At 54.7% G+C, this 24,270-nt stretch overlaps 1 protein-coding gene across 3 annotated transcripts in view; it reads left to right on the forward strand.

The window, feature by feature from the left end:
- The window catches only part of SRBD1 (S1 RNA binding domain 1), a 75,980-nt gene that overhangs the window by 39,238 nt on the left and 12,472 nt on the right, over positions 1-24,270 (forward strand). For all 3 annotated transcript variants that reach the window (XM_078879026.1, XM_078879028.1, XM_078879027.1), the window contains exons 9-14: positions 2,916-3,099; positions 4,130-4,233; positions 5,427-5,537; positions 5,859-6,016; positions 6,193-6,277; positions 7,868-7,975. In XM_078879026.1, the coding sequence (XP_078735152.1) occupies positions 2,916-3,099; positions 4,130-4,233; positions 5,427-5,537; positions 5,859-6,016; positions 6,193-6,277; positions 7,868-7,975 (750 nt within the window). The remainder of the gene's footprint in view (positions 1-2,915; positions 3,100-4,129; positions 4,234-5,426; positions 5,538-5,858; positions 6,017-6,192; positions 6,278-7,867; positions 7,976-24,270) is intronic.

A 24,270-nucleotide genomic window follows, 5' to 3' on the forward strand; every position in this document is an offset into this window, starting at 1 on the left:
GGGTCAGCCGGGCCGCTCAGAGGTCGAGACCCGGAGCCCCAACCACAGAGGCCCATAGACTCACACAGAGACCCGTAGACTCACATAGAGACCCATAGACTCACACAGAGACACGCAGACTCGCATAGAGACACAGAGACCCACAGACTCACACAGAGACCCACAGACTCACACAGAGACCCACAGACTCACACAGAGACACACAGACTCACACAGAGACCCACATACACACAGACAGACTCACACAGAGACGCGTAGACTCACATAGAGACCCACAGACTCAGACAGAGTCACACAGACTCACATAGAGTCCCACAGACTCACAGAGACCCACCAACTCACACAGAGTGAACTGTGATCAAACGGGGTTCTCACGATAGTGAGCTGATTGTCTCAGCCTCACAGACAACCAATCGCAGTCAATTTGGTTCCAGCTCTGGGAATCGATGGGCACACGACGAATCGGAATCAGGATATTTATTTGCACTGGAGGAATCTGACGAGCTGTGAGGCTCTTTTTTCATCGATGTCCAGGATGGGCAGGTCAGAACATAACAACAAACAATCTAAAAACACAATAGGAGTGCAGAGTATAGGAAAGGTAAACAAATCACTTTAAAATATATACAAATACAACGAAGCTATTTTATTTTACCAAGTAAGGCCCACCGCGCTGTTAGCTTATTTTCAGACGCTACCTGGCCATCACAAATGATAATTTAACCATGTGGCTTATTACGTGGAGTTGTATAGCAGCCAAATAGTTTAAATAATCTTAAACGCGTGATGTTGAATCTACATGGGGAGAGAAAACCCGGACCTGGAGAAAAGAAGTCCATGGGGAGAGAGAGGGACATACAGCAGGCGTCAGGGTCGGGATCGATCCCACAACCTCCTCCATACCAGGCGAGGTAGTTAACGTGGTGCCCCTTAAATCAATTAAGTGTATAAGTTCTAATGGCATCAATTTCAAAGCTGGGGAGAGGGCAGTAAAACGACAGCAAAAACAGTCCCAGACCACACCAAGACAACGAAAGTAGTCCCTCAATACAAATCCAAATTAATAACCTAAAGAACAGTTGTACATTTTTATTCTTGAAAATGTGTATTACGAGTCACATGGTGCTAAAACCGAACAAAAACTGTATGTGCTTCGGTGAATCCGAAATCCACTCCACCGCCTCTCCAGTCAGTACAGGAGTGTGATTGACATCGATTGCCGTGACTGCTGTCATCCACATCGTGGGCCGAGAGTCTGCTGCTGGGCGGAGCCAGGAAAGTGTCACTATCACCACTGAGCACGCGCATCGATGGTTGCTTGAACGTCCGCATTCCTTCCAAATCGAAAGCGTAACAATCGTAATCATTAGCTGTGATTCGTTTCAAAATGGTTATGTTTTTGGATGAATCGCGATGTTGAATTCTCCACGGCCATCCTCCCCGTCATTAGCGCGGATAATCGAGAGTCTGCCGGAGTTTAGTTCACTTGTGACCCCACCCCCGCGACCTCTGCGGCTTCCTGCGACCAGGACTGGATTATCCAACAGGGCACAGTAGGCACTGTGCCCTAGGGCCTACGGAAAAACATGTTTTTATTTGTATGATAAAATTAACGACATCCCTTTAAAGCTGCCTCATCCAATATTATAATCATAGTAACAGGAGGATTTATCCACAAATCTGGCTGTCGCCTGATGATGCTAGTTGTAATTATTGTAGTAACGTCGTACTCAGATTGTAAATGTTGTGGATTTTCTCTCCAACACACCGGTGTGCTGTACGAGTAGCGAATTGGCACATTTTGTTTACGTGACAAACCTACTAATTGGTTGTGTCGGGTGGTGGCAGGTTTAACGACACGCAATCTAACCCAAAAAAACTATATTATGGATAACTCTTTGGTTCTTTCGGTAAAGTCACGTATAAAGATAAAATAATAAATTAAATACTAGCATACGACGTTTCGATTGCAACACAAGCAATCATCATCAGGTATACATGAAATAGAAACACAAATCTAGTATACTTAGAAATGTAATGTAATACAACAGAGAGTCGGATAACATAACAGTCAACACCCTAGCTGGTTGATTACGTTCTTTCTGAGAATGCTAAATTTGAGAGAGAGATAAAACACAGAACCAGAGACATATAGACAGACATATAAGCAGACAGATATCACAGAGATACATAGAGAGAGACAAAGATAGGCACACAGAGAAACCACGCCTCTGTGTCGAGGCCTTAAATAGAGAGAGGGGGGCGGGGGCGGAGAGAGAGGGAGGGGTTACAGAAATTAGCATGTCAATGAGTGGCACGGTGAGTGGCAAGGTGCAAAAGATTACGTTACATTTCTAAGTATACTAGATTTGTGTTTCTATTTCATTTATACCTGATGATGATTGCTTGTGTTGCAATCGAAACGTCGTATGCTAGTATTTAATTTATTATTTTATCTTTATACGTGACTTTACCGAAAGAACCAAAGAGAAATTCCTGCAGTCACGAAAGCTCCAAATTAAGTATATATTATGGATAGTTGAAGACGTTTTCGCTTTCTATATTTTTAGGGCTCACCTTGGATTTTTTTTTCTCTCTCAATAATTTCAAGTAAAATCCGCTTACCCGTGGCAGACTGCGGCGGCTCCTGTCGAAGACTCGCTTGCAGGACCAAGTAGCGAACGCGTCAGCGGTGACGACATCTTGTCCAGCGGCTGTACCAAGTACCGCAGGGAAGAAGCGAAGTGACTGCGGCAGTAGTCGTGACATGGGGCAGCAGCAGTGGTAGCTGGAGAGAGCACAGGATTGTCTAGGGCCTACAAGAACCTTAATCCGGCCCTGCCTGAAGGCCTACGAAACAGGAGTGCCTAGGGCCTACAAGAACCTGAATCCGGTCCTGCCCGCGACCCCCACAGGTGCGAGAATTCCATGGTGATGATCGAATCGTCACTACACAAGGGCAAGGAGGGGGCCAGGGAGGGGGGCCTTTCTGCGCATAGCCTCCACGGGAAGGCCCCCCACGGCAAGGGCCAGGACATCAACAATTTTTCAAAATACTTCAGCTTCCAGAAGCCCATCACCAGGGTGGAGAACTACGAGGTGAGTGTGTGTGAGTGAGTGAGGGAGGAGTGTGAGTGAGTGTTGCGCTCGTGTGTGCGTGTGCTCATGTGTGTGAGCACGAGTGTTCGCGCCTGTGTGTGCTCGTGTGTGAGCGTGAGTGGGCTCGTGTGTGTGGCATTATCTTTTCATTGGTTGCGTAACGCTGTGTGGAAGCTACCTGGTCTGTCACTCCGCACGAAGCTTCAGGTCTTCTCGGCCACAGTCATTCCCTCCCTTCTCTACGCTTGCGAAACGTGGACCCCCTCTAATGGAACATCTTCGCCGGTTAGAAACATTTAGGCTGGCCTGCCTACGATCCATCCTGGGTTTAACCAGGCTGGATTGTGCGAGGAGCTTACAAATCCTCGAAAGATCTGGACAAAGTCCCATCGGTGAGCTCCTCCGGCAGGCAAGGCTGCGTTGGCTGGGTCATGTAGCCCGTATGCCCAGCCACCGCATGCCCAAACAGCTTTTGTTCGGCCGGATTGAGGGGGCTAAACGGCCGCGGCACGGGCTGGAGAAGAGATGGAGCGATGTGATACAGGAGGATGTGGAGCTGAGTGGACTTGCCGATGATTGGTATCGGCCTCTGTGGAGGAGGCTCGTGAAGGACGCTACTGGGCAGTTGGAGGCTGTCGCCCTCCAACAACAACGGAGGGCAGAGGAGCGACGCTCACAACAATGAGCGGAGCGCTGGGTGGCTAAAGCACAGCAAGTTCGCACAGTAGGGGGCACAGGTGGTGCATCAGCCAGTCATCTCGGTCAGTCGACCCGTGGCACCTGGGTCTGCCCCGTGACCTGCCAGCGGGGCATTTGACACTTCACGTGGCCTCAACGTGCACATAGCCTGGCACAAGCGTCGTGGTGACATCACCGCCACTTAGTGGCGAATGGTGGTTGTTGTTGAGTGTGCGTGCTTGTGAGTGAATGTGCGTGCATGTGTGCGAGTGTGCGCGTCCCCCGGGTGTCAGGCGGGAACCCAGAGCGGCCGCTGAGCGTTTTAATCGACGATTGATCTCTGTCGTTGCAGGTGTTGGCGCTGAATCGGGGAGAGAATTTGAAAATCCTGACGGTGAAGATCAACATCCCCGTGCAAGTCAAGACCAACTTTCACAGCTGGTGTCTCTACCAGAGGTCAGGGCCCCACTGAACAAAGACAAAGACCCCCCTGTAGCCTTGACAGACTGTTGGGGCAAGTGCTGTTAGTGAGCAGCACCTACAAAGGCGGCACGCCACACGAGGGGGTGGGTGGCCAGCACCACCTCCGTCCGCCTTTGTCTCCCCAGTGGCGATGTTTACACAATGCTGCACCGGGTACTTGTTTGGGGCTGAGTCGACCTAGGGGAGGAGGCCCAGGCCAACAGCAGTGACGATTCGGATAATCGTCACTCGTTTTGGCCATGAGAGGGAATCGAACTTTGGTCACCGGGTTCATAGCGCAGCGCCCATCACTACGTCCACCATCGCCGAGTCTCAAGACTCGCTCACAGGAGGGTCCTGCCAGCTTCGCACAGCAGTAGCAGGGCCGATGTTGCTGCTGTGTGTATTTAATTTGGCAAATGTTGATGCCATATAGCAGGAAGAAGAGAGGGAGCACGAGAGAGAGGGGGGATCAGATCGGGAGCAGCAGAGAGCATGAGAGAGAGGGAACAGAGAGAGAGAGGGGACAGAGGGAACAGGGAACAGAGAGAGAAAGGGGTAAGTCTGGAGACGTTCACGTTGCGGTTCGCTCGCCGGCACGGGTCTTGCCCCTGAGTGAGGTGGTGGCTACACTGGGCCCCTGAGTGAGATCGAGGCCCCTGAGTGAGGTGGTGGTGGCTATATTGGGCCCCTGAGTGAGGTGGTGGTGGCTACATTGGGCCCCTGAGTGAGGTGGTGGTGGCTACACTGGGCCCCTGAGTGAGGTGGTGGTGGCTACATTGGGCCCCTGAGTGAGGTGGTGGTGGCTACACTGGGCCCCTGAGTGAGGTGGTGGTGGCTACATTGGGCCCCTGAGTGAGGTGGTGGTGGCTACACTGGGCCCCTGAGTGAGGTGGTGGTGGCTACATTGGGCCCCTGAGTGAGGTGGTGGTGGCTACACTGGGCCCCTGAGTGAGGTGGTGGTGGCTACATTGGGCCCCTGAGTGAGGTGGTGGTGGCTACACTGGGCCCCTGAGTGAGGTGGTGGTGGCTACACTGGGCCCCTGAGTGAGGTGGTGGTGGCTGAATTGGGCGCCTGAGTGAGGTGGTGGTGGCTACATTGGGCCCCTGAGTGAGGTGGTGGCTGCACTGGGCCCCTGAGTGAGGTGGTGGTGGCTACACTGGGCCCCTGTGTCTGCTGCTCGTAGGTGGCGTCTGCAGGTACCCTTCGTGCCGCCTTATGTGCAGCAGCTGCTCACCAACTCCGTGGAGGACTCCCTGAAGCGCCTCATTATCCCGCTGCTCACGCGCCACTACCGGTGAGCGCACACGCCCCCCACACGTGTCCCCCCACGTGTCCCCCCACACCCCCCCCCACACGCCCCCCCCACACGCCCCCCACACGCCCCCCCCCACACGCTCCCCACACGCCCCCCACACGCCCCCCACACGCCCCCCCCACGTGTCCCCCCACACGCCCCCCACGCGTCCCCTCACACGTGCCCCCCCCCACGCGTCCCCCCACGTGTCCCCCCATGACCCCCCACACCCCCCCACCCCATGTGTACCCCCGTGACCCCCTCCGCCCCGTGACCCCCCCTGTGTCCCTCCGCCCCTCCCACCGCCGCGTGCGGTGTCAGCGCGAGTCTCACGCGCCGTGCGGAGCTCGCCTCCATCTCGCTCTTCGCTAAGAACCTGCGCAAGCTGCTGCTGGTGCCGCCGGTGCGCGGTCGCTCCGTGCTCGGAATCGACCCGGGGTTCCGGCACGGGTGCAAGCTGGCGCTCACCTCCCCCACGGGTGAGGCTCACCGCACGCTCCCCACCGCGTGTTCGCCACCGCACGCTCGCCACCGCACGCTGGCGCTCACCTCGCCCGCGGGTGAGGCTCCCCCCCGCTCGCCACACCGATGGTGGTGAGTGTGGTGGATGTGAGGATGTGGTGGTGAGCGTGGTGGTGGTGCTGAGGGTGTGCAGGCCAGGTGGTGGCAACCGACGTGATCTTCTTGAACAACACAAAATGCAGCCAGGCCACCGTGAGGAACCTCCTGCTGCAGCACCGGTGAGACTGGGGACTCGGAGAGTTGAGACTCGGAGAGTTGAGACTCGGAGAGTTGAGACTCGGAGAGTTGAGACTCGGGGATTTGGGACTCGGGGATTTGGGACTCGGAGAGTTGAGACTCGGAGAGTTGAGACTCGAAGAGTTGAGACTCGGAGAGTTGAGACTCGGGGATTTGAGACTCGGGGATTTGGGACTCGCGGATTTGGGACTCGGAGAGTTGAGACTCGGAGAGTTGAGACTCGGAGAGTTGAGACTCGGGGATTTGAGACTCGGGGATTTGGGACTCGGAGAGTTGAGACTCGGAGAGTTGAGACTCGGAGAGTTGAGACTCGGAGAGTTGAGACTCGGGGATTTGAGACTCGGGGATTTGGGACTCGGAGAGTTGAGACTCGGAGAGTTGAGACTCGGAGAGTTGAGACTCGGAGAGTTGAGACTCGGAGAGTTGAGACTCGGGGATTTGGGACTCGGGGATTTGGGACACGGAGAGTTGAGACTCGGAGAGTTGAGACTCGGAGAGTTGAGACTTGGGGATTTGGGACTCGGGGATTTGGGACTCGGAGAGTTGAGACTCGGGGATTTGGGACTCGGGGATTTGGGACTCGGTGATTCAGGACTCACAGACCGGGGACTCGGAAACTCGTTGACTTGAGAGTCGGGGAGTTGGGACTCGGGGTCACAAGAACACAGGAACTCGGGGACTTCGGGAGTTGAGACTCGGGGACACGGGGACTCGGAGAAGACACACGGGGATATGGACCCACGGATACACAGAGACGCACTCAGATACACAGACACACAGTGACAAAGAGAGAGATAGACGGAAGAGACACTCACACTCGCTCACCCGCACTCACGCGCATACTCACTCATACGCACTCACACACTCGCCTAAACTCACATTCACTCACACACTCGCTCAAACTCACATGTTCACTCACACACTCGCTCAAACTCACACACTTGCTCAAACTCACACACTCACACACACACTCGCTCACACACTCGCTTACCACACAAACTCACTAATACACACGCTCACTCACACTCACACAGAAAAAGACAAAAAAGATCCCTCGTCTAGCCTAACAGACTGTTGGGGCAAGTGCTGTTAGCGAGCATCTATGAAGGCCGGGACGGTACACGAGGGGGTGGGTGGCCAACACCACGCCCGGCCGCCTTTGTCTCCCTAGTGACGATGCTCCCACACACATACTTGCACACACACACACTCACTCATGCTCACTCACACACATACACACTCACTCACGCTCACACACACATACTCACACTCACTCACACACACACACATACTCACTCACGCTCACACACACACATACTCACACTTACTCACACACACACATACTCACGCTCACACACACACATACTCACACTCACTCACTCACACACACACACATACTCACTCACGCTCACACACACACATACTCACACTTACTCACACACACACATACTCACGCTCACACACACACATACTCACACTCACTCACACACACACACATACTCACGCTCACACAAATACTCACGCTCGCTCTCACACACATACTCACTCATAATCGCCCCCCCGTGCTGCAGCTGTGAGACCGTGGCGATTGGCAACGGCTGTGGCTGCCGTGAGGCGGAGTGCTTCATGTCGGAGCTCATCCAGAGCAACACCCTACAGCCCCTCAATGTCGTCTACAGGTGGGGGGGTAGGGGGCTGCTCACCTCGCGCTCACCTCACCTCACACCCTCACCTCACACCCTCACTACACACTCACCTCACACCCTCACTCACCTCACACCCTCACCTCACACCCTCACCTCACACACTCACCTCACACCCTCACCTCACACTCACCTCATACACTCACCTCACACCCTCACCTCACACTCACCTCACACACTCACCTAATACACTCACACACTCGCCTCACACACTCACCCAGTCACTCCCACACTCACCTCACTCCCTCACCTCACACCCTCACCTCACACCCTCACCTCACACTCACCTCACACACTCACCTAATACACTCACACACTCACATCACACACGCATCTCACACACTCACTCACCTCACTCACATCACACACTCACTCACCTCACTCACCTCACACACTCACTCACCTCACTCACCTCACACACTCACCTCACATACTCACTCACTCACCTCACTCACCTCACTCACCTCACACACTCACCTCACTCACCTCACACACTCACTCACTCACCTCACACACTCACCTCACACACTCACCTCACACACTCACCTCACACACTCACTCACCTCACACACTCACCTCACACTCTCACCTCACACACTCACCTCACACACTGACCTCACACACTCACCTCACATCCTCACCTCACTCCCTCACCTCACACTCAGCTCACTCACTCACCTCACACACTCACTCACCTCACACTCTCACCTCACTCACTCACCTCACTCACTCCCTCACCTCACACACTCACCTCACACCCTCACCTCACACTCACCTCATACACTCACCTCACACCCTCACCTCACACTCACCTCACACACTCACCTAATACACTCACACACTCGCCTAACACACTCACCCAGTCACTCCCACACTCAACTCACTCCCTCACCTCACACCCTCACCTCACACTCAGCTCACACCCTCACCTCACACACTCGCCTCACACACTCACCCAGTCACTCACACACTCACCTCACTCACTCCCTCACCTCACACACTCACCTCACACTCTCACATTCTCACCTCACACACTCACCTCACACACTGACCTCACACACTCACCTCACACACTCACCCAGTCACTCACACACTCACCTCACTCACTCCCTCACCTCACACACTCACCTCACACCCTCACCTCACACTCACCTCATACACTCACCTCACACCCTCACCTCACACTCACCTCACACACTCACCTAATACACTCACACACTCGCCTCACACACTCACCCAGTCACTCCCACACTCACCTCACTCCCTCACCTCACACCCTCACCTCACACCCTCACCTCACACTCACCTCACACACTCACCTAATACACTCACACACTCACTCACCTCACTCACCTCACACACTCACCTCACATACTCACTCACTCACCTCACTCACCACACTCACTCACCTCACTCACCTCACACACTCACTCACTCATCTGACACACTCACCTCATACACTCACCTCACACACTCACCTCACACACTCACCTCACACACACACTCACTCACCTCACACACTCACTCACCTCACACACTCACCTCACACTCTCACCTCACATCCTCACCTCACACACTCACCTCACACACTCACCTCACACACTCACCTCACACTCTCACCTCACACTCTCACTTCACACACTCACCTCACACACTCACCTCACACACTCACTCACCTCACACACTCACCTCACACACTCACCTCACACACTCACTCACCTCACACACTCACCTCACACACTCACCTCACTCCCTCACCTCACACACTCACACTCACCTCACACACTCACCTCACACTCTCACCTCACACCCTCACCTCACTCACCTCACACACTCAGCTCACACACTCACCTCACACACTCACCTCACACACTCACTCACCTCACACTCTCACCTCACACCCTCACCTCACACACTCACCTCACACCCTCACCTCACACCCTCACTTCACACCCTCACCTCACACCCTCACTTCACCCTCACCTCACACACTCACCTCACTCACCTCACACCCTCACCTCACACACTCACCTCACACCCTAACCTCACACACTCACTTCACACCCTCACCTCTCACCCTCACTTCACACACTCACCTCACACACTCACCTCACACACTCACCTCACACACTCACTCACCTCACACCCTCACCTCACACCCTCACCTCACTCACTCACCTCACACCCTCACCTCACACACTCACCTCACACCCTCACCTCACTCACTCACCTCACACACTCACTCACCTCACACACTCACCTCACACACTCACCTCACACCCTCACCTCACACCCTCACCTCACACACTCACCTCACACCCTCACCTCACACTCACCTCATACACTCACCTCACACCCTCACCTCACACTCACCTCACACACTCACCTAATACACTCACACACTCACATCACACACGCATCTCACACACTCACTCACCTCACTCACATCACACACTCACTCACCTCACTCACCTCACACACTCACTCACCTCACTCACCTCACACACTCACCTCACATACTCACTCACTCACCTCACTCACCTCACTCACCTCACACACTCACCTCACTCACCTCACACACTCACTCACTCACCTCACACACTCACCTCACACACTCACCTCACACACTCACCTCACACACTCACTCACCTCACACACTCACCTCACACTCTCACCTCACACACTCACCTCACACACTCACTCACCTCACACACTCACCTCACACTCTCACCTCACACACTCACCTCACACACTGACCTCACACACTCACCTCACATCCTCACCTCACTCCCTCACCTCACACTCAGCTCACTCACTCACCTCACACACTCACTCACCTCACACTCTCACCTCACACACTCACCTCACTCACTCCCTCACCTCACACACTCACCTCACACCCTCACCTCACACTCACCTCATACACTCACCTCACACCCTCACCTCACACTCACCTCACACACTCACCTAATACACTCACACACTCGCCTAACACACTCACCCAGTCACTCCCACACTCAACTCACTCCCTCACCTCACACCCTCACCTCACACTCAGCTCACACCCTCACCTCACACACTCGCCTCACACACTCACCCAGTCACTCACACACTCACCTCACTCACTCCCTCACCTCACACACTCACCTCACACTCTCACATTCTCACCTCACACACTCACCTCACACACTGACCTCACACACTCACCTCACACACTCACCCAGTCACTCACACACTCACCTCACTCACTCCCTCACCTCACACACTCACCTCACACCCTCACCTCACACTCACCTCATACACTCACCTCACACCCTCACCTCACACTCACCTCACACACTCACCTAATACACTCACACACTCGCCTCACACACTCACCCAGTCACTCCCACACTCACCTCACTCCCTCACCTCACACCCTCACCTCACACCCTCACCTCACACTCACCTCACACACTCACCTAATACACTCACACACTCACTCACCTCACTCACCTCACACACTCACCTCACATACTCACTCACTCACCTCACTCACCACACTCACTCACCTCACTCACCTCACACACTCACTCACTCATCTGACACACTCACCTCATACACTCACCTCACACACTCACCTCACACACTCACCTCACACACACACTCACTCACCTCACACACTCACTCACCTCACACACTCACCTCACACTCTCACCTCACATCCTCACCTCACACACTCACCTCACACACTCACCTCACACACTCACCTCACACTCTCACCTCACACTCTCACTTCACACACTCACCTCACACACTCACCTCACACACTCACTCACCTCACACACTCACCTCACACACTCACCTCACACACTCACTCACCTCACACACTCACCTCACACACTCACCTCACTCCCTCACCTCACTCCCTCACCTCACACACTCACACTCACCTCACACACTCACCTCACACTCTCACCTCACACCCTCACCTCACTCACCTCACACACTCAGCTCACACACTCACCTCACACACTCACCTCACACACTCACTCACCTCACACTCTCACCTCACACCCTCACCTCACACACTCACCTCACACCCTCACCTCACACCCTCACTTCACACCCTCACCTCACACCCTCACTTCACCCTCACCTCACACACTCACCTCACTCACCTCACACCCTCACCTCACACACTCACCTCACACCCTAACCTCACACACTCACTTCACACCCTCACCTCTCACCCTCACTTCACACACTCACCTCACACACTCACCTCACACACTCACCTCACACACACACTCACTCACTCACCTCACACCCTCACCTCACACCCTCACCTCACTCACTCACCTCACACCCTCACCTCACACACTCACCTCACACCCTCACCTCACACACTCACCTCACACACTCACTCACTCACCTCACACACTCACTCACCTCACACACTCACCTCACACTCTCACCTCACATCCTCACCTCACACACTCACCTCACACACTCACCTCACACACTCACCTCACACTCTCACCTCACACACTCACTCACCTCACACACTCACCTCACACACTCACCTCACACACTCACTCACCTCACACACTCACCTCACACACTCACCTCACACACTCACTCACCTCACACACTCACCTCACACACTCACCTCACTCCCTCACCTCACACACTCACCTCACACTCACCTCACACACTCACTCACCTCACACACTCACCTCACACACTCACCTCACTCCCTCAGCTCACACACTCACACTCACCTCACACACTCACCTCACACTGTCACCTCACACCCTCACCTCACTCACCTCACACACAGCTCACACACTCACCTCACACACTCACCTCACACACTCACTCACCTCACACTCTCACCTCACACCCTCACCTCACACACTCACCTCACACCCTCACCTCACACCCTCACTTCACACCCTCACCTCACACACTCACCTCACTCACCTCACACCCTCACCTCACACACTCACCTCACACCCTAACCTCACACACTCACTTCACACCCTCACCTCTCACCCTCACTTCACACACTCACCTCACACACTCACCTCACACACTCACCTCACACACTCACTCACTCACCTCACACCCTCACCTCACACCCTCACCTCACTCACTCACCTCACACCCTCACCTCACACACTCACCTCACACCCTCACCTCACACACTCACCTCACACACTCACTCACTCACCTCACACACTCACTCACCTCACACACTCACCTCACACTCTCACCTCACATCCTCACCTCACACACTCACCTCACACACTCACCTCACACACTCACCTCACACTCTCACCTCACACACTCACTCACCTCACACACTCACCTCACACACTCACCTCACACACTCACTCACCTCACACACTCACCTCACACACTCACCTCACACACTCACTCACCTCACACACTCACCTCACACACTCACCTCACTCCCTCACCTCACACACTCACCTCACACTCACCTCACACACTCACTCACCTCACACACTCACCTCACACACTCACCTCACTCCCTCAGCTCACACACTCACACTCACCTCACACACTCACCTCACACTGTCACCTCACACCCTCACCTCACTCACCTCACACACTCAGCTCACACACTCACCTCACACACTCACCTCACACACTCACTCACCTCACACTCTCACCTCACACCCTCACCTCACACACTCACCTCACACCCTCACCTCACACCCTCACTTCACACCCTCACCTCACACCCTCACTTCACCCTCACCTCACACACTCACCTCACTCACCTCACACCCTCACCTCACACACTCACCTCACACCCTAACCTCACACACTCACTTCACACCCTCACCTCTCACCCTTACTTCACACACTCACCTCACACACTCACCTCACACACTCACCTCACACACTCACTCACTCACTCACCTCACACCCTCACCTCACACCCTCACCTCACTCACTCACCTCACACCCTCACCTCACACACTCACCTCACACCCTCACCTCACACACTCACCTCACACACTCACTCACTCACCTCACACACTCACTCACCTCACATACTCACCTCACACTCTCACCTCACATCCTCACCTCACACACTCACCTCACACACTCACCTCACACACTCACCTCACACTCTCACCTCACACACTCACTCACCTCACACACTCACCTCACACACTCACCTCACACACTCACTCACCTCACACACTCACCTCACACACTCACCTCTCACACTCACTCACCTCACACACTCACCTCACACACTCACCTCACTCCCTCACCTCACACACTCACCTCACACTCACCTCACACACTCACCTCACACTCTCACCTCACACCCTCACCTCACTCACCTCACACACTCAGCTTACACACTCACCTCACACACTCACCTCACACACTCACTCACCTCACACTTTCACCTCACACCCTCACCTCACACACTCACCTCACACCCTCACCTCACACCCTCACTTCACACCCTCACCTCACACCCTCACTTCACCCTCACCTCACACACTCACCTCACTCACCTCACACCCTCACCTCACACACTCACCTCACACCCTAACCTCACACACTCACTTCACACCCTCACCTCTCACCCTCACTTCACACACTCACCTCACACACTCACCTCACACACTCACCTCACACACTCACTCACTCACTCACTCACCTCACACCCTCACCTCACACCCTCACCTCACTCACTCACCTCACACCCTCGCCTCACACACTCACCTCACACCCTCACCTCACACACTCACCTCACACACTCACTCACTCACCTCACACACTCACCTCACACACTCACCTCACACACTCACCTCACACCCTCACCTCACACACTCACCTCACACACTCACCTCACTCACTCACCTCACACACTCACTCACCTCACACACTCACCTCACACTCTCACCTCACATTCTCACCTCACACACTCACCTCACACACTGACCTCACACACTCACCTCACACACTCACCCAGTCACTCACACACTCACCTCACTCACTCCCTCACCTCACACACTCACCTCACACCCTCACCTCACACTCACCTCATACACTCACCTCACACCCTCACCTCACTCACCTCACACACTCAGCTCACACACTCACCTCACACACTCACCTCACACTCTCACCTCACACCCTCACCTCACACACTCACCTCACACCCTCACCTCACACCCTCACTTCACACCCTCACCTCACACCCTCACTTCACCCTCACCTCACACACTCACCTCACTCACCTCACACCCTCACCTCACACACTCACCTCACACCCTAACCTCACACACTCACTTCACACCCTCACCTCTCACCCTCACTTCACACACTCACCTCACACACTCACCTCACACACTCACCTCACACACTCACTCACTCACTCACCTCACACCCTCACCTCACACCCTCACCTCACTCACTCACCTCACACCCTCACCTCACACACTCACCTCACACCCTCACCTCACACACTCACCTCACACACTCACTCACCTCACACACTCACTCAACTCACACACTCACCTCACACTCTCACCTCACATCCTCACCTCACACACTCACCTCACACACTCACCTCACACACTCACCTCACACTCTCACCTCACACACTCACTCACCTCACACACTCACCTCACACACTCACCTCACACACTCACTCACCTCACACACTCACCTCACTCCCTCACCTCACACACTCACCTCACACTCACCTCACACACTCACTCACCTCACACACTCACCTCACACACTCACCTCACTCCCTCACCTCACACACTCACACTCACCTCACACACTCACCTCACACTCTCACCTCACACCCTCACTTCACTCACCTCACACACTCACCTCACACACTCACCTCACACCCTCACCTCACACACTCACCTCACACACTCACTCACTCACCTCACACACTCACTCACCTCACATACTCACCTCACACTCTCACCTCACATCCTCACCTCACACACTCACCTCACACACTCATCTCACACACTCACCTCACACTCTCACCTCACACACTCACTCACCTCACACACTCACCTCACACACTTACCTCACACACTCACTCACCTCACACACTCACCTCACACACTCACCTCACACACTCACTCACCTCACACACTCACCTCACACACTCACCTCACTCCCTCACCTCACACACTCACCTCACACTCACCTCACACACTCACCTCACACTCTCACCTCACACCCTCACCTCACTCACCTCACACACTCAGCTTACACACTCACCTCACACACTCACCTCACACACTCACTCACCTCACACTTTCACCTCACACCCTCACCTCACACACTCACCTCACACCCTCACCTCACACCCTCACTTCACACCCTCACCTCACACCCTCACTTCACCCTCACCTCACACACTCACCTCACTCACCTCACACCCTCACCTCACACACTCACCTCACACCCTAACCTCACACACTCACTTCACACCCTCACCTCTCACCCTCACTCACACACTCACCTCACACACTCACCTCACACACTCACCTCACACACTCACTCACTCACTCACCTCACACCCTCACCTCACACCCTCACCTCACTCACTCACCTCACACCCTCGCCTCACACACTCACCTCACACCCTCACCTCACACACTCACCTCACACACTCACTCACTCACCTCACACACTCACCTCACACACTCACCTCACACACTCACCTCACACCCTCACCTCACACACTCACCTCACACACTCACCTCACTCACTCACCTCACACACTCACTCACCTCACACACTCACCTCACACTCTCACCTCACATTCTCACCTCACACACTCACCTCACACACTGACCTCACACACTCACCTCACACACTCACCCAGTCACTCACGCACTCACCTCACTCACTCCCTCACCTCACACACTCACCTCACACCCTCACCTCACACTCACCTCATACACTCACCTCACACCCTCACCTCACTCACCTCACACACTCAGCTCACACACTCACCTCACACACTCACCTCACACACTCACTCACCTCACACTCTCACCTCACACCCTCACCTCACACACTCACCTCACACCCTCACCTCACACCCTCACTTCACACCCTCACCTCACACCCTCACTTCACCCTCACCTCACACACTCACCTCACTCACCTCACACCCTCACCTCACACACTCACCTCACACCCTAACCTCACACACTCACTTCACACCCTCACCTCTCACCCTCACTTCACACACTCACCTCACACACTCACCTCACACACTCACCTCACACACTCACTCACTCACTCACCTCACACCCTCACCTCACACCCTCACCTCACTCACTCACCTCACACCCTCACCTCACACACTCACCTCACACCCTCACCTCACACACTCACCTCACACACTCACTCACCTCACACACTCACTCAACTCACACACTCACCTCACACTCTCACCTCACATCCTCACCTCACACACTCACCTCACACACTCACCTCACACACTCACCTCACACTCTCACCTCACACACTCACTCACCTCACACACTCACCTCACACACTCACCTCACACACTCACTCACCTCACACACTCACCTCACACACTCACCTCACACACTCACTCACCTCACACACTCACCTCACACACTCACCTCACTCCCTCACCTCACACACTCACCTCACACTCACCTCACACACTCACTCACCTCACACACTCACCTCACACACTCACCTCACTCCCTCACCTCACACACTCACCTCACACACTCACCTCACACTCTCACCTCACACCCTCACCTCACTCACCTCACACACTCAGCTCACACACTCACCTCACACACTCACCTCACACACTCACTCACCTCACACTCTCACCTCACACCCTCACCTCACACACTCACCTCACACCCTCACCTCACACCCTCATTTCACACCCTCACCTCACACCCTCACTTCACCCTCACCTCACACACTCACCTCACTCACCTCACACCCTCACCTCACACACTCACCTCACACCCTAACCTCACACACTCACTTCACACCCTCACCTCTCACCCTCACTTCACACACTCACCTCACACACTCACCTCACACACTCACCTCACACACTCACTCACTCACCTCACACCCTCACCTCACACCCTCACCTCACTCACTCACCTCACACCCTCACCTCACACACTCACCTCACACCCTCACCTCACACACTCACCTCACACACTCACTCACTCACCTCACACACTCACTCACCTCACACACTCACCTCACACTCTCACCTCACATGCTCACCTCACACACTCACCTCACACACTCACCTCACACTCTCACCTCACACACTCACTCACCTCACACACTCACCTCACACACTCACCTCACACACTCACTCACCTCACACACTCACCTCACACACTCACCTCACACACTCACTCACCTCACACACTCACCTCACACACTCACCTCACTCCCTCACCTCACACACTCACCTCACACTCACCTCACACACTCACCTCACACTCTCACCTCACACCCTAACCTCACTCACCTCACACACTCAGCTTACACACTCACCTCACACACTTACCTCACACACTCACTCACCTCACACTTTCACCTCACACCCTCACCTCACACACTCACCTCACACCCTCACCTCACACCCTCACTTCACACCCTCACCTCACACCCTCACTTCACCCTCACCTCACACACTCACCTCACTCACCTCACACCCTCACCTCACACCCTAACCTCACACACTCACTTCACACCCTCACCTCTCACCCTCACTTCACACACTCACCTCACACACTCACCTCACACACTCACCTCACACACTCACTCACTCACCTCACACCCTCACCTCACACCCTCATCTCACTCACTCACCTCACACCCTCGCCTCACACACTCACCTCACACCCTCACCTCACACACTCACCTCACACACTCACTCACTCACCTCACACACTCACCTCACACACTCACCTCACACACTCACCTCACACCCTCACCTCACTCACCTCACACACTCAGCTCACACACTCACCTCACACACTCACCTCACACACTCACTCACCTCACACTCTCACCTCACACCCTCACCTCACACACTCACCTCACACCCTCACCTCACACCCTCACTTCACACCCTCACCTCACACCCTCACTTCACCCTCACCTCACACACTCACCTCACTCACCTCACACCCTCACCTCACACACTCACCTCACACCCTAACCTCACACACTCACTTCACACCCTCACCTCTCACCCTCACTTCACACACTCACCTCACACACTCACCTCACACACTCACCTCACACACTCACTCACTCACTCACCTCACACCCTCACCTCACACCCTCACCTCACTCACTCACCTCACACCCTCACCTCACACACTCACCTCACACCCTCACCTCACACACTCACCTCACACACTCACTCACCTCACACACTCACTCAACTCACACACTCACCTCACACTCTCACCTCACATCCTCACCTCACACACTCACCTCACACACTCACCTCACACACTCACCTCACACTCTCACCTCACACACTCACTCACCTCACACACTCACCTCACACACTCACCTCACACACTCACTCACCTCACACACTCACCTCACACACTCACCTCACACACTCACTCACCTCACACACTCACCTCACACACTCACCTCACTCCCTCACCTCACACACTCACCTCACACTCACCTCACACACTCACTCACCTCACACACTCACCTCACACACTCACCTCACTCCCTCACCTCACACACTCACCTCACACACTCACCTCACACTCTCACCTCACACCCTCACCTCACTCACCTCACACACTCAGCTCACACACTCACCTCACACACTCACCTCACACACTCACTCACCTCACACTCTCACCTCACACCCTCACCTCACACACTCACCTCACACCCTCACCTCACACCCTCATTTCACACCCTCACCTCACACCCTCACTTCACCCTCACCTCACACACTCACCTCACTCACCTCACACCCTCACCTCACACACTCACCTCACACCCTAACCTCACACACTCACTTCACACCCTCACCTCTCACCCTCACTTCACACACTCACCTCACACACTCACCTCACACACTCACCTCACACACTCACTCACTCACCTCACACCCTCACCTCACACCCTCACCTCACTCACTCACCTCACACCCTCACCTCACACACTCACCTCACACCCTCACCTCACACACTCACCTCACACACTCACTCACTCACCTCACACACTCACTCACCTCACACTTTCACCTCACACCCTCACCTCACACACTCACCTCACACCCTCACCTCACACCCTCACTTCACACCCTCACCTCACACCCTCACTTCACCCTCACCTCACACACTCACCTCACTCACCTCACACCCTCACCTCACACACTCACCTCACACCCTAACCTCACACACTCACTTCACACCCTCACCTCTCACCCTCACTTCACACACTCACCTCACACACTCACCTCACACACTCACCTCACACACTCACTCACTCACTCACCTCACACCCTCACCTCACACCCTCACCTCACTCACTCACCTCACACCCTCGCCTCACACACTCACCTCACACCCTCACCTCACACACTCACCTCACACACTCACTCACTCACCTCACACACTCACCTCACACACTCACCTCACACACTCACCTCACACCCTCACCTCACACACTCACCTCACACACTCACCTCACTCACTCACCTCACACACTCACTCACCTCACACACTCACCTCACACTCTCACCTCACATTCTCACCTCACACACTCACCTCACACACTGACCTCACACACTCACCTCACACACTCACCCAGTCACTCACGCACTCACCTCACTCACTCCCTCACCTCACACACTCACCTCACACCCTCACCTCACACTCACCTCATACACTCACCTCACACCCTCACCTCACTCACCTCACACACTCAGCTCACACACTCACCTCACACACTCACCTCACACACTCACTCACCTCACACTCTCACCTCACACCCTCACCTCACACACTCACCTCACACCCTCACCTCACACCCTCACTTCACACCCTCACCTCACACCCTCACTTCACCCTCACCTCACACACTCACCTCACTCACCTCACACCCTCACCTCACACACTCACCTCACACCCTAACCTCACACACTCACTTCACACCCTCACCTCTCACCCTCACTTCACACACTCACCTCACACACTCACCTCACACACTCACCTCACACACTCACTCACTCACTCACCTCACACCCTCACCTCACACCCTCACCTCACTCACTCACCTCACACCCTCACCTCACACACTCACCTCACACCCTCACCTCACACACTCACCTCACACACTCACTCACCTCACACACTCACTCAACTCACACACTCACCTCACACTCTCACCTCACATCCTCACCTCACACACTCACCTCACACACTCACCTCACACACTCACCTCACACTCTCACCTCACACACTCACTCACCTCACACACTCACCTCACACACTCACCTCACACACTCACTCACCTCACACACTCACCTCACACACTCACCTCACACACTCACTCACCTCACACACTCACCTCACACACTCACCTCACTCCCTCACCTCACACACTCACCTCACACTCACCTCACACACTCACTCACCTCACACACTCACCTCACACACTCACCTCACTCCCTCACCTCACACACTCACCTCACACACTCACCTCACACTCTCACCTCACACCCTCACCTCACTCACCTCACACACTCAGCTCACACACTCACCTCACACACTCACCTCACACACTCACTCACCTCACACTCTCACCTCACACCCTCACCTCACACACTCACCTCACACCCTCACCTCACACCCTCATTTCACACCCTCACCTCACACCCTCACTTCACCCTCACCTCACACACTCACCTCACTCACCTCACACCCTCACCTCACACACTCACCTCACACCCTAACCTCACACACTCACTTCACACCCTCACCTCTCACCCTCACTTCACACACTCACCTCACACACTCACCTCACACACTCACCTCACACACTCACTCACTCACCTCACACCCTCACCTCACACCCTCACCTCACTCACTCACCTCACACCCTCACCTCACACACTCACCTCACACCCTCACCTCACACACTCACCTCACACACTCACTCACTCACCTCACACACTCACTCACCTCACACACTCACCTCACACTCTCACCTCACATGCTCACCTCACACACTCACCTCACACACTCACCTCACACTCTCACCTCACACACTCACTCACCTCACACACTCACCTCACACACTCACCTCACACACTCACTCACCTCACACACTCACCTCACACACTCACCTCACACACTCACTCACCTCACACACTCACCTCACACACTCACCTCACTCCCTCACCTCACACACTCACCTCACACTCACCTCACACACTCACCTCACACTCTCACCTCACACCCTAACCTCACTCACCTCACACACTCAGCTTACACACTCACCTCACACACTTACCTCACACACTCACTCACCTCACACTTTCACCTCACACCCTCACCTCACACACTCACCTCACACCCTCACCTCACACCCTCACTTCACACCCTCACCTCACACCCTCACTTCACCCTCACCTCACACACTCACCTCACTCACCTCACACCCTCACCTCACACCCTAACCTCACACACTCACTTCACACCCTCACCTCTCACCCTCACTTCACACACTCACCTCACACACTCACCTCACACACTCACCTCACACACTCACTCACTCACCTCACACCCTCACCTCACACCCTCATCTCACTCACTCACCTCACACCCTCGCCTCACACACTCACCTCACACCCTCACCTCACACACTCACCTCACACACTCACTCACTCACCTCACACACTCACCTCACACACTCACCTCACACACTCACCTCACACCCTCACCTCACTCACCTCACACACTCAGCTCACACACTCACCTCACACACTCACCTCACACACTCACTCACCTCACACTCTCACCTCACACCCTCACCTCACACACTCACCTCACACCCTCACCTCACACCCTCACTTCACACCCTCACCTCACACCCTCACTTCACCCTCACCTCACACACTCACCTCACTCACCTCACACCCTCACCTCACACACTCACCTCACACCCTAACCTCACACACTCACTTCACACCCTCACCTCTCACCCTCACTTCACACACTCACCTCACACACTCACCTCACACACTCACCTCACACACTCACTCACTCACTCACCTCACACCCTCACCTCACACCCTCACCTCACTCACTCACCTCACACCCTCACCTCACACACTCACCTCACACCCTCACCTCACACACTCACCTCACACACTCACTCACCTCACACACTCACTCAACTCACACACTCACCTCACACTCTCACCTCACATCCTCACCTCACACACTCACCTCACACACTCACCTCACACACTCACCTCACACTCTCACCTCACACACTCACTCACCTCACACACTCACCTCACACACTCACCTCACACACTCACTCACCTCACACACTCACCTCACACACTCACCTCACACACTCACTCACCTCACACACTCACCTCACACACTCACCTCACTCCCTCACCTCACACACTCACCTCACACTCACCTCACACACTCACTCACCTCACACACTCACCTCACACACTCACCTCACTCCCTCACCTCACACACTCACCTCACACACTCACCTCACACTCTCACCTCACACCCTCACCTCACTCACCTCACACACTCAGCTCACACACTCACCTCACACACTCACCTCACACACTCACTCACCTCACACTCTCACCTCACACCCTCACCTCACACACTCACCTCACACCCTCACCTCACACCCTCATTTCACACCCTCACCTCACACCCTCACTTCACCCTCACCTCACACACTCACCTCACTCACCTCACACCCTCACCTCACACACTCACCTCACACCCTAACCTCACACACTCACTTCACACCCTCACCTCTCACCCTCACTTCACACACTCACCTCACACACTCACCTCACACACTCACCTCACACACTCACTCACTCACCTCACACCCTCACCTCACACCCTCACCTCACTCACTCACCTCACACCCTCACCTCACACACTCACCTCACACCCTCACCTCACACACTCACCTCACAC

This window comes from Lampetra fluviatilis, chromosome 52 (assembly GCF_964198595.1).
Source record: "Lampetra fluviatilis chromosome 52, kcLamFluv1.1, whole genome shotgun sequence".
NCBI classification, from domain to species: Eukaryota; Metazoa; Chordata; class Hyperoartia; order Petromyzontiformes; family Petromyzontidae; genus Lampetra; species Lampetra fluviatilis.